This window comes from Protopterus annectens, chromosome 11.part0 (assembly GCF_019279795.1).
Source record: "Protopterus annectens isolate FY-2018-M chromosome 11.part0, PAN1.0, whole genome shotgun sequence".
NCBI classification, from domain to species: Eukaryota; Metazoa; Chordata; order Ceratodontiformes; family Protopteridae; genus Protopterus; species Protopterus annectens.
In genome coordinates, this window is record NC_056745.1 from 99,485,543 (window position 1) to 99,499,846 (window position 14,304).

General features: G+C 41.1%; 1 protein-coding gene across 1 annotated transcript in view; it reads left to right on the forward strand.

Annotated features, from left to right (window-relative positions):
• The window catches only part of CD9 (CD9 molecule), a 629,923-nt gene that overhangs the window by 152,754 nt on the left and 462,865 nt on the right, over positions 1-14,304 (forward strand). The window contains exon 3 of the mRNA XM_044087176.1: positions 9,285-9,382. Coding sequence (XP_043943111.1) covers positions 9,285-9,382 — 98 coding nt within the window. The remainder of the gene's footprint in view (positions 1-9,284; positions 9,383-14,304) is intronic.

Consider the following 14,304-nt stretch of genomic DNA (forward strand, 5'->3'; position numbering starts at 1 on the left):
AATTTTAGTACATTAAATACAAAGGAATAAAACGCACTAGCAAATTCTACTTTTAAATAAAATAATTCATTGGGTTATATCTTCAGCAAATAAGTACATTGGTCACACTAAATTCTATACTATACTGTTTTGATAGTGGTAGGCTGTGTGTATAGTCCTTTGTATCAAAGTAGAATCTTAACCTTGGCAAATGTTTATTAGATTCTGGGAGTTAACACTTCACAAAACTTCCTAGAAAATTTAACTTCAGCTATGAAGGGATGTATAATGGCAGAAGATAACTGTAATTTAATGGTACTAGTGCAATTGAACTATTTCAGCACTGGATAAAGCTTTGGTGTACTTTAAGAAAAGTTATACAGTAATCAAATTTAGTATTTCACTCTCAAAAGTTGGTATGCAGCGAATAATTGGTAGGGTGTACTTTTAAGTTTCGTTTCTAAAATAGAAAAGGTAAAGGCGATATGTCTTTAACATGCCAATGCAGTTACTTGTACAGTAATTATAAATCTAAGAATTTGTTAGACTGACAGCTTACATAACAAAACAGAAACTTGGTTAAATCTTTAAAATGTGATCCTGTGAAATTCAGAAGCATGTGGTAAAGTCTCAAATTGGTATTGCAACAAGAGAACGTAAAGAAGACTTGCTGGAGTTAAAAATGCAGAAGCTTGAAAAAAAAAAAAAGGTTTCAGAAGGTCCTACGTTATGAGGTTTCCACATTTTTTTAGAAAGTCAAATTGCATACACAGTACTCTTGGATCCGAAATGGTAGAATGTTGATGGGATTAGTTATTTCCATCTATCCCTGGTAGTGATAAAATTTGTGGCTGTAGAAGAAATTTTGTTTTGAAATACACTAAGAAAAAAATCACAAGTATAGATTTATAACGAGTAAGAAAAATTATTTCTAGAACAGTTAAAGAAACAAAAGGCTGAATGAAGGTTATATAAACCATTACCTCAAAGTGTTTGCTTTATTTTCAGAAACCAATCACAGAAATTATAACTACATTTGACATAACCTCCTTTAATATGAAGATTCAGTATTTTTCACTTCAGAAGGGTTAAAATCTCTCTACTCCTTGCGTATAGAACAGGTGAATGTTGATTATTGCCAAGAGTTAATTGTAGATGGAAAAATATGCAACCTACATTAATAAAACAAAGACCGGATTGGTTTTATAGTAAATAAGCAAACACGAGAGAACAGAAGAATATATCTGCAACTCCACTCTAAACCTTTGATTTGGTAAATCTTTATCGATATTTATTCACATCTTAAAATAAAATTTCTCAGTGAAGGTCTTTCTCCCTTATCTTTTTGCTATTGAAATACTAGCAAACTTAAATTTAAAATCCTACTACACATCAATAAGGTAGACCTGACAGTGTGTTAACTGCAATAACTGTGGTGTGGAATGCCACATGCAATCAGCCTGTACACATTCTGCATTCCAGAGCATTTTCTGAAAAACAGTGAAGCATAAGAAAAAGTAATATAAATATTTTAACGGTAAGTTTAACTGTATAAATAGCAATGTTCTCAGTAGGAAGTATTCTTTATAGTGATAAGTCAGTGCATTCCTAGGCCTTTCCATAAATACTGTAATATATTATGCACAAACTCCAAATAGTTTTTTCCATCTCTTAAACTACACAATCTAGACATATATATTGAGAACTTCTTGGTAACCAGATAAGAAATTCCTCTAGTCCGTTTTTGAGATTTATAGTAGTAAGAAAACATTTTATTTAATGTTAAATTAGAAGTACAAAAACGCTAGCCATCCCTTCAAGATGTACAGCTTAAGTACAAATATCAGGCAGTTTTCTTCAATATACAAGGTTTCACCTAATGTAATGAAATAATTGTAAGCAGCTTGTTTTTGAAGTACATATGGAAATATTGCGTATTTTCATAATTGGACAAATAGCTGGCAATATTTCCTGTGTAATGTGATATAAACAAGCATTTTTAGTGAGTTGTCATGTCTCCCACTGCATACCTCAAAATGTAGGTCTCTGTTATGAAAATATGTACATAAATGTAAAAATACAAATAGTCAAAAGATTTACTCCACTGTAGGACATCTAGACTAACATTTTTAGTATAATTGTTAAACTCCTTGGCCTTTCTAGCTGGCAAGTCACTTAAAGCCAGATGCCAAAATGTTCTGGATACACAAGGTGGCATAGGTATGAACTGGAAGTATACAAAAAATGTTACAGGCTTGAGTGAGTTCAGTTCAGTCGAAACTTATTTGATTAAATCTAGCACTGAATTTAAATGGTATAACGATATTTAGGGGTTAAAAACAAATTGTATAAAAATGCTTCAGCTGAGCGTTATGGTTAAATTTAGTTTAGCCATTTGCAGGAAAATGTAAAGCCATTTGGTTAAACAAAAAAAAAAGAGAAAATAGTATTGTACAACATGTACAGTTAAATTTGGAATGGCTGTTAAATTATATTCAAACAGATTTATTTACACAGAAAATATTAAAATGTTTAGAAATTCAGTAGACAAATACCCAGAAATAAAAAGCATGTATTTCGCATTATTCCCAATAGCATTTATACCAAAATGGAATGTATAGACCACTTCATACTAACCTTAAAATATGGAATTGATTTTTCAGAGTCAAATGTTGACAGATTTATGAGTTGAGTACGTAAATGTAACTTGTATAGCTTGGGCAATTGTTTAAAGTCAAAATTTGATTTTGTTGGAAATTAAGGGGATGGATATTGTAACAGGTGGTAGGATAAGGAGATCGTATGTATCCAAAATATATAATTTATACTAAGTTTTGTATCAACTGTTATTTGATGATGATCATCTAACAAACTGCTCTGTAGATAAAATTGTAAGGTTCTCTATATTTTGGAATTATAGATCATTTTCATCACATGAAATTCTGTACAAAGAGGAAGGTACTGGTTGAGTGTAAACCCTTAAAGCTACATATGGTTCAGTTGCAAAGTCCTACAACATTTTGGGGGGGGAGGATCCCAGTGTTTCCTGCAAGCACTGTGGTCTTATAAGTTTATATTAACTAAACACTTGGGGATGTTCTTTGTGTTTCACTGTTGCAGTCATTACTTTAGGGTAATCCTGCAGGCAGGTTGCCCTCAGCCGGCCTGAATTCCAAAGTCTTGGGTCCTGCGTCGGCTGATGTCACCCCTTCCCTGACTTCAGGTTGTCAGGGGTATAAAAGAAGCAGCCAGCACCATTTTCTTTAGTCTTTCTTGCCGCGCAGTGCCCAAAGCAGAAGCAGTTCGCAAGTGCCAGTCGGCCGACTCTCTATTTTCGTGTTCAAGTTTCGGATCCGAAGTAGTCAGTAAAGCCAAGTACCCTGATGGGGAAACTTTTTTTTCTTGCTCCAGACTGATGTCAGAAAAAGTTAATTGTATTTCTTGTAGGAAGCAAATACCTCAAGGATTTTCATTCTTACTGTATTCCTTGCCTAGGCCCTGATCACAATGTTTCTGGTTGTTGGTTTTGTGCTAGATTTAACCAACGCAGTATTAAACGTCTGTATGATTTTGCTTTAAACTATTTTGGACGCCGGTTTAATTATCCAGAAATGTTGTCTGACAGCCATCCGACTACCAGAGTTCACAAGAAATGCAAAGAAAAGGAGAGGGAGATGACCGAGGCTCAAAACTAACGAAGCTTCTCTGATGTCCACTACTTAGTCACAGGCTGCTACCGACTTCCACGTGGAGTTGGCATGTCACTGGAAACTCAAGGTATTGGAGCCTCGGATATTATCCCTTCAGATGGGTCCGGAGCTGCTGAGCAGGCACCGGCTTCTGAGGGTGTATTCAGACCTAAACATCTTTACATCAAACAGACTTCAGCTTCAAAGACTAAAGCACCTTCCAAAGCAAAGAAACTCGAGCCACGTGGTTAGGCCTCTATGCTCAAAAAAAACAAATGCTCAAAATGGCCGAAGACTTGATCACCTTGATCAGGAGTTCCCATCCCCCTCCTGATAGAGGCCTAGGCAAGAGACTGACTATGAATCTTCAGATCAGGATTCCATTGCTAAAGAAATTTACTGTTTATACAAATGATACAAAACCATAGATGATACAGTTGCCAGAGATGGCCTGCATCTGTCACCCCTGGGTTTCCGGTTACTGGCTAAGGCTCTTGCCCACCCCTATAGTACCTTTTTAGGCAGAGTTCCAAAGACCAAATTATCACCATAACAGCTATAAATAAATGGAATCTGAGGATCATGCTGCTCAATGCTAGAAGTCTAAATCTCAGGATGCACTTGCTTGAAGTACTCCTCAAAATGGAGAACATCAATATTTGTGCTGTAACTGAGACCTGGTTTAAAGCGGCAGAAAACACCCTTGCAATACCAGGCTGTACTCATTCCACACCTGTCGACCCCGAAGCATGGACCAAAGCTCCAAAGGCAGTGGTGTCTCCATATTCATAAAGGATATGCACACCTCCAGACTAGTAGCCCAGCATAATGCATCTGAGATACTTCAGGTACAACTAACATTGGGTAAGACTGAGATCCAGATCATAACCTGCTATAGGTCCCCAACCATGTCCCTATACCCATTCCACGTTCTTAAGCAATCAAGGTCATTCTTACCCCCACTAGAGGAAGCAATATCCTTAACTTGTTTATTACTAACATGGGCAACAGTTGCTCTACACCAGTAGTCAATTCCTTCCTGGTTAGATCAGACTGCAAACTAATCACCATGGAAGTCCACATCTCACCCACACCCCTCGCAAAGGTATCCACTATGAAAAACTTCTCCAAAGCTGGCTTTGGACTCCTAAAAACAGAGGTGGTTAACTTCACAGCACCCATGCCAGTGGAAAATAGAAGCATGACTGCCGAATCCTACACCAATGCACTGTACGAACACTTGTGTAAATGCATGGAAGTAGCCATACCCAACAGAACCAAGACACACTCATCCAAAAAAAAGGAAGCCAGTCTGGTGGCCCGCTGCCATTAATAAACTCTACAACAGAAGGAAGAAACTTGCAGCAAAAGATGAAGTCCCAAGACTGGAAAAATTCCCTGATTAGCCTCAGCAAAAAGTTGAGATCCCTCATCAATACCTCGAAAACCAGCTATGAAGGCAGAATTGTGGCAGGCACTAAACGTAAAGCTTTCATTAGTTATGTGAAGAATCTCCATGGCAATAGGGATGAGAGGTTGGCATAATGGTTAAGGTGTTTACCTTGGACACAAGGTGCAGGGTTTGATTCTCACATGGGGTAATTGGCTAGGCTTAAAATGGCCCACAAGGGCACTTAGCCTAGTACTAATCTATGAACCCAATACCCAGATTTGCTCTGAATTACTGCACAATACCTCCTATACTGAGCCAACAGATATTGCTAACATACTGGCTGACATCAAGTGCCAACTTCCCCCCTCTTATCCCCCCAAGGACCAATCTCAGTACTGGAAGACTGCCAGGCCCCCTGCATTACTGCAGCACAGGTTAAAGCTGCATTGTCTAAGGCCAAAAATAGCTTCCATGGGACCCGACAATATCCCTGGCTGTGTTCTACATGAATTACAAAGTGAACTGGCACCACATCTGTGTGCTCTGTTCAATCACTGCCTCGCCTCAGGCTTTGTCCCTACTGAATGGCACACTGCTACAGTTAACCCTCTCCATAAAGGAGCAGACACTACAGACCCTGGAAATTGCCACCATTAGCCTGACTAGTCTGATATGTAAGGCTAGAGTGCATCATCATGGACCTAATTAACAAGGATATAGCATCTCCAAACTCAAGATCCACGCAATTTGGTTTTGTGAAAGGTAGATCATGCCTGTTCAACCTGGTTGAATTCTTTGTCAAGTCACCAGAGTGGTGGGTGAAAAGTAAGGCAGTTCATACAGCCTACCTCAATCTGGCCAAGGCCTTTGATACCATTCCTCACTCAGGAATTGATAAACTCACCAAACTAGGCATCAACCCCTATATTTTTAGGTGGGTTACAAATTGTCTCACAGAACATTGTAAAAGTAGCGTACTCCCAAGTCGGACTGGCGACCAGTCATGAGTCCCACAGGGATTGGTCCTGGGTCCTCTCCTGTTTGGCATCTTCTTAGAAGTCCAGGCCAACACAGAGGGACTGTGGCTGACCAAATTTGTAGAAAACTGCAATCTGAGAGCCATTAACACCCCCAAGTGATACAGACTTCCTACAGAAAGGCCTCACTGAGACCAATGACTGGTGTCGGAACCATGGCCTTAAGCTTAATACCAAAAAATGGGTTATCCCCTTTGGGGAAAAACTCTGTTCCCAGAAATTCACATCGATGGGAGCTCACTGAAGGCGTTAAGAGATCTGGGAACGACTGCAACCTCTTTCGACCACATTGCCACTGTGGCTATGTGATGCATCTCATTACCAAGGGTTTTGCATCCAGGAAGAGAGGTCATGGGTTTTGCATCCAGGAAGAGAGGTCCTTTCTCTCTACTCTTCCCTCCTTAGACCAGTCATAGAGTATAATGCCCCATATTTGGTATGTACTTCACTAAACACCTGCAACAGTTGGAGAGGCCACAAAAGTACCCTCACTAAGAGGATCCTTGGCCTTGGACATGCTCTACACGGACAGACTCCAACATCTCCAGCTATTGTGTGTCTTGAGGCAATCTCTGACTTACAAAGCCATGTCAGACCCAGCTCTGTTAGAAATGCTGCATCTAAAGAAATCCCAATCCCTCTGCACCACATGCTCCAGAGACCTCAACCTCCTTTCCCACAATCAACAGAGCATGCCAGAGGGACAGGTTCACTTGTAAGGTAAACACATTAATCATTATGCCAGCCTCCATTCTTAAACCCAGAGACTGCCGTTACTCTGGAATAGACTAGCCATACATGTCAAGCAGAGCACCTTCACATCAGAGAAGTCTTTTGTGGATGGGAAATGGAAAGTTCACCCCTGGGATCACTCTAGTGGCCCCACTTGATAGAGGCACTGGGAACTAATGGGTGACACAATGCCAGGGCACTTCTATGGATTAGGCTTGTAAGGCCCCATGGCCATTAGCCTAGTACACACCTATGAACCATGTATTTTATATGTTTGGGTAGAGCATAATTTAGAGACGGATATGCACAAGAATGAGAGGTTGAATCTCCCCTGCTAACTTAAATAATGTGGGGGTTATTTAATCTAAGTCATAATGCTGGAAATTGAGTCTTCAATTTTGTACCAGTTGTGTACGCACTGAGATGGTTATCCTTAAGGACTCCCTGAAAATGTGCAGTACTACCTTGAGTTGACATAATCTGCCACACTCAAATAAGCTTTAGACTGAACAGCAGTGCAGCAGAGTTCTCCAGGATTTTGCTGTTTACTCCAAACCCAGTGGGTTTTAGTACAGTCTTGCAAAACAGTAACTTGAGACTTCAAAACAATTTTGTAAAGGGTCTTGCAGGAGTATCTACAGGTGTCTGTTCAGTGACGGTACCTCTTTCCTTTTCTGCTGTGCACATTTCAACCAATTAAGCCAGTCTAGTGTTATGAACCAGACAGATAAATGGTAAAGAAAAATACCTTTTTTCCTGAGTAACCAAACAGGAGAATCTTTTTATGAACAAAAAGGAACTTTATTAAATTCACATATATGTAGGCAATCGAGCTCCAGCCGTCATGGACAAAGCAAAGAATACATCCGTAATTAAACCACAAGTAGAATGACTATTCAAGTGAAAGTTTTCTGATGGCCAAGCCATTATTTTATAGAGCATACTCTGTCCTTTGGCCTGTCATTTGCATAGTCCATATTTGCATACGTCTGATTCCTGCAAAACTGGACAGAGCTATGTTGCCTTGAAGGTTCATGCTAGAATATATTTTCTGTGCAAGTCAGTATGCCTTAATTCAGAGTGAATAGCTATTGCAAAACAATCCAGTTGCATTCCGTATAAATTCTATTCAAATGTATTTCTTTCAGGAGTTATAAAGTGAAACCTCATTTAAAAAAAAAAAACACAATTTAAGAAAACTGATTACCCATGGAAGAAAGTTTTGAATATTGTTGCCCAACTACCACTGATACTGAAAATATCTAGCAGTTGCAGATGTCATACTGAAAGCAGGCTGTAATTTCCTTTTAGTTCCCTTTAGGAAATACTTTTCTGCTTCATTCAGGTTTCACAAAATCCATAATTCAGAATGAAGACTGTACCAGATTGTTGACTTTGGTTTCTGTGCAAATTAGAGTTTTTCCAAGCGCAGACCCTTCTGAACAGAAGGGAAAAGGGCAGTACCTTTTGGTTCAGTGCTCCTAGGTGGTTAGTAATGGTTTCAAAAAATAGTCTGTGTCCAGCACAAGGTAATATGTTGGAAAAGGGGCAGTGTATGAAAACAGAGTTCCATTCTACATAAGAGCAGCTATAAATTCCAAACACTTTATGAAATATGCAGCTCTTATTTCATTAAGAAATTGCACAGATTGTTTTCTTTGGGGATTGTGGAGAGGCATATGATGAAGCCACACGTGCTCCACTAGTAATTTGTGGAAGATTTGGGGTATGGGTCTAATTTAATTTCCTGTAGCCCAGGTTAGTTAAGTCTGTTCTCCTGTCTCAGCATACTGAATACTGTACAGAGTGATGACTTCAGTATTCAAAATTCATTACAAAAATTTGAACAGTCACATTGAAAGGAGCAAATAAATATTAACCATCTTTAAAAAAAAGTTCATGTTCCAATAAGCTCTGAAATGCTTCCACTTGTGCAACTTTATTGCATTGTTCCTTTTTATGGGATATTGGAGTTTTAAAATGTGTACAGCACTGTGGGGATCCAGAGGCCTTTAACCACCCCACACTGAAAATTTCTAGATGAGTTTACCTTGTGAAGACTGTATATTTTGATTCAGACATGCTACCTCTATAGCACAGTGCTGTGCACCAGTTGGGGGCTAGCTACTTTGCATTGTCACGTGTGTGTGTGTGTGTGTGTGTGTGTGTGTGTGTGTGTGTGTATATACCTTAGACTGCAGGAGACACTATTCACTCAGTCATACTTGGAGACTGTCCCTTGGAACATCTGGCATGGTACACATGTTTCTCCAGTTTAATGCTACTGTTTCTAATGCTTAAATAAAAGGTGAGCTCAACTTAGCATTTTCAAGTTTTCATAACTGCTGAATGAATGTTGTGGCTCAGTGCATATGGGAAGACCCCCCCCCCCCCCTTAGAGCGAAGATGTCTTATTCTGTAGTTGCAGTAACTTTTTGCTTTTTCCTTTTTTAGGAGTCTATATACTTATAGGAGCCGGGGCTCTTATGATGTTAGTGGGATTCCTTGGTTGCTGTGGAGCTATTCAGGAATCAACGTGCATGCTTGGACTGGTAAGTTTAGCTGCTTTTTCATGCCACAAGTTACTGTCCATAACTAAACCAAACAATGCAGGATACACCCTCTATTCACACTGTATCAGTAACAGCTGGAATACCATCCCGCTACACTTACACGATGCAACCTAAAAGACCTTAAATGTCAGCTGAAACACCTGATGGATGAATAGCTATGCACTCTCCCTGGTTAAACTGGTACAGATGGAGCTGTATGAGTTTGTGTTTTAACTGTCTTGAGCAAAACATGTGTACTATTACCACAGTGTTATCCTCTATCTCATCTCCTTACATTCCTGCACCACCTCTCCTGGGCTACTCCAATTCTATCGTATCTTTCTATGTCTTAGATTTTTGAGCAAGTCTTTGCCAGGTTTTCCAGCAGTATATTTCTTACAATCTATGTATACTGATTGTACTGCGTATTCCTCCCTGTTGTAAAATAAATTTTATATTCAAGCCGTGCAAGTTATTTTTAATAAAGCTGTAAATGTAACTGATGTAAAGTATGTCTGAAGTTACTCATGAATTAAACAGACTGTAAATGATGAAACAATGTATATCGTGTCCCATGTTCTCTGTGTAACAGAGGATGTCCTTCCATTTCACTGTTGCAGTATTCTTAACATAAGGGATCCCCTGCAAAGGATGACCCAATGGCCAGCCAATATACCAAAGCCTTTAGGTTAACAATATGCTGTACATCATGTATGCTGCCTGCAAAAGGTGTAGGGTATAAAGGTGATGTTCTTAGTGTTTCACTGTTGCAGTCATTACATTAGGGTAATCCTGCTGGCAGGTTGCCCTCAGTCGGCCTGAATTCCAAAGTCCTGGGTCCTGCCTCTGCTGTCATCGCCCCTTCCCTGACGTCAGGTCGTCAAGGGTATAAAAGAAAAAGCCAACGCTATTTTCTTCAGTCTTTCTTGCCGTGCGGTGCACAAAGCAGAAGCAGTTAGCAAGTGCTGGGTGGCCGACTCCTGAGATTTTCGAGTTCGAATTTCAGATCCAAGTTGGGGAAACTTTTTTTTTCTTGCTCCAGAACCGATGTCAGAAAGTTAATTGTATTTCTTGTGGGAAGCAAATACCTCATAAGGACTTATTCTTACTGTATTCTTTGCCTAGGCCCCGATCATAACTTTCTGGGTTGTCTGTTTTGTGCTAGATTTAACCAACGTGCTATTGAGCGTCGGTATGATTTTGCTTTGAAGTACTTTGGACGCAGGTTTAATTATCCAGAAATGTCATTGGAAAGCCATGCGACTACCGGAGTTCACAAAAAACGCAAAGAAAATGAAAGACACCAGAGGCCCAAAACCGACTAAGCTTCTCGAGTCGCAGGCCGCTACAGACTCCCACGTGGAGTCTGCCATCCCGCTGGAAACTCAGGGTATTGAAGCCTCTGACGCTAATCCTTCAGATGGGTCCGGAGCCGCTGAGCAGGCACCGGCTTCTGAGGGTGTATTCAGACCCAAACATCTATACATTAAACCGACTTCAAAGACAAAGAAGCAAACTCAAGAGCTGTGTGGACAGGCCTCTGCCCAAAAAACAGATGTGCAAAATGGCTGAAGACTTGATTACCTTGATCGGGGGTTCCCATCCCCCTCCTGATAAGAGGCCTAGGCAAGACACTTGACTATGTATCTTTAGATCAGGTTTCCATTTCTTCTGATTCCTGTTCTGATCAGGAATATTCTTTCCCCCCATGAGGATTCCTGATGCTGAAGAATCCATTCCTTCAGCATCTCCTCTTGAGGACTATTCCTTTGGGAAAACCTTACATACCATGAAGGAGCATTTCCACTGGGAGAGCCAAGATTTTTCAGAATCTAAACAGAGGCTCAGGGATTTCCTGCTACTACTCCAGCACAAGCCACTTGCCATCCCCCCTGTGTTAGACATTGTAGAGGTGTTTTCGGAGTCTAGCCTTACCCCTGACTCCTTAACTCCAGCTCCTGTTAGGCCTGACAGATATTGCAGAGTTCCTGACTCACATAAATTCCTTTTTAAAAACCCTGCTGCACACCCAGAAACTTATTTCTCTGGGTCCCAAGGGAGTTGAGGCTTCCGCTGCAAAAAAACCTACCCCTTCTGACAGGGATTCTAGGGCACTGGACAGATGGGGGGGAGGTTTACACATCTGCTACCTTGGCTATAAGGGCCTCGTCAGTTTCATATGCTCAAATATCAGCAACATGTCATGTCTTTGCTTAAACAGAAAATGTTGTTAAACTCTGAATGTGCAGAAAACAAGGAAATGCAGGGATATATTGCATGCAGCTGAACAAGTTGGAAAGCATACTTTGCAATGTGGTTTTGATTTTTTAGAGGCCTCCTGCAGTGCCGCAGTTACAGGTTCTGTAATTAGAAGGCATGCTTGGTTAAAGGAAAAAACTCTGCCTGATCATGTTAGTTAAACTAGTAGATGCACATTTACAGCATACTTTGTTTGGTGTTAAGGCAGAAGAGGTGTTAAAGAAAATGGAGGACAAGGCTAAATCTATGCAAACAGTCAAAGATTTCTCAAGTACAGCCACCTAGGTTTCGTAGACACTGGCCAACAAAGAATTGGTCCTTTCCCGTGTCAGACGTCAAAGGGGCAGACCCAGGCGCCCTAGAGGCAGATCCCAGGCGCAAGGTTCATACAGGTTAAAGCAATGGGATGCTTCTACCTCCAAAAGTGGAGAAGACAAATCACAACCTTACAGGAAACAGCCTCAATGACTTCCCCCTGCCTGCACCAAGCACTCATTACGTGGCAGCACACTTAGGGGGAAAATTGGCACTTTTTTCTCAATTGGCACATTATAACCCAGGACAAGTGGGTTCTAAATATCATGTCACAAGGCTACAAGTTCCATTTCCATACCCTGCCAAAGGCAAACAGCTGGCCAGAGGCACAAAAACAAGCCTCATCCCTCATGGACATGAGGGCCATTCAACAAGTGCCAGAGCAAGAGCGGGGGCAAGGATTTTACTCTACTGTTAGTGCCCAGAAAGGACAAGGCTTGGAGGCCAGTACTGGACCTATCGATTCTGGACACATACCTGAATGTACCAAAATTCAAAATGTTGACTTTGCAGCAACTTCTGCCCATGCTGGGCAAGAACACTTGGCTTGTAACTTTAGACCTAAAAGAGGCATACCTGCATGTCCCAGTCAGACATATGCAGAAGATACCTCTGTTTCAAGGCTGGCTCAATGCATTACCAATTCTCTGCACTGCCCTTTGGCTTGTCTACTGCGCTTATGGTCTTTACAAAGTGCCTGGCACCAGTAATTGCATTCTGCAGACCAAGAGGAATACAAATTATACCCTTACTTGGATGACTGTCTACTTCAAGCAGCGAACAAGGACATCCTTTTACAGCATCTTGCATTTGTGAAAAAACTTATAACATGCCTAGGGTACACAGTCAACGAAAAGAAATCAAAACTAGTACCCTCTCAAGAGATAATATTCTTTGGTGCAAGCTTAAATACAACTGCCCAGATGGCTTATCTCACGCCAGACAAAGGCAACTGACTACCTATTTCAGCATGTTGGCAACAAAGGCCCAGTTATCTGCAGGAAAAATTCTGTAGGCTTTGGGCTTCATGGCCTCCTGCATCCTATTAATTCCATATGCAAGACTGCATACGAGGAAACTTCAGTGGTACCCAAGTATTTGGACTCAACATTGCCACAGCCTGGAAACCATAATTACTCTCATTCCCTGCCTGCAACAGGAGTTACGATGGTGACACTAACAGATGCATCAGATTATGCCTGGGGGGCCCACATGGCAGGAAGATGCATTCAGGGAACATGGACCTCAAACCAAATGCATCTACATATCCATCAAAAAGATGCTAGCTGTTCAAAATGCCTCGACAGCCTTCAAGGGCCTACTTCATCCAGAACAACTACTGATAAAGTCAACACTACGGTCATGTGGTATATAAACAAGTAGGGGGGGCACACATTCTTACCCCCTTTGCAGACTAGCCTATGACTTTGTGGGACACAGCATGTACTTACTAAGTACATCTGCAGGCACAATTCCTGCCAGGAAGAAAAAATACTCTGGCAGACGAACTAAGCAGAAACCTCATGGATCCCCACGAGTGGCAGCTGGATTCACAAGTCTTCAACATAACAGGGAAATCGGGATGCCCGAACATGGATCTATTTGCCCCTCAACTACCAACTAAAGAGATTCTGCACAAGGATTTATTACAGAGAAGCATGGAAAGTGGATGTCCTATCCTTCAGCTGGAAAAACCTATTGGTATATGCTTTTCCCCTTCTGCCTGTCCTCCCCAAGGTACTCAGACAGGAGAAGCCAAAGATGATTCTGATTGCACCAGACCGGCCACGCCAGCACTGGTACCCAATACTAAGGAGCTTGTCTCAATGCCCAGCTTGGACCTTACCTCAAGTACCACATCTACTATCCCAGCAAAACTATCCGATCCTGCACAGCCAGCTCAGAACTTTAAACCTGGCAGCATGGCGAATAATGGTCATACAAAACACACCTGTCAGCAAAGCTGTGATGGATGTCATCTTGGAAGCCAGAAGGCCTAGTACTAGAAAATCTTATGCTGGAAAATGGAAGAGATTCTGTGCTTGGAACCAGGCACACGGAACAGATGCAACTGTGCCAAATATTCCTCAGATTTTACAATTCTTGACTGAGATGTTGGATAAAGGCCCATCTTTCACATCTATTAAAATTCATGCCTCTGCCATTTCGGCCCATTTACAATGCAGAGCCACCAATCTTTTCACATCCCGTATTAAAACAGTACCTCAGAGGAGCCAAACATTTAAGGGCTCAAAGGAGAATCATCAGTGTCTGCATGGGACCTCCACTACCTCTTTGAAAAACTCACCCTGCCTCCTTTTGAGCCAGCTGCTACTGCGGATATAAAG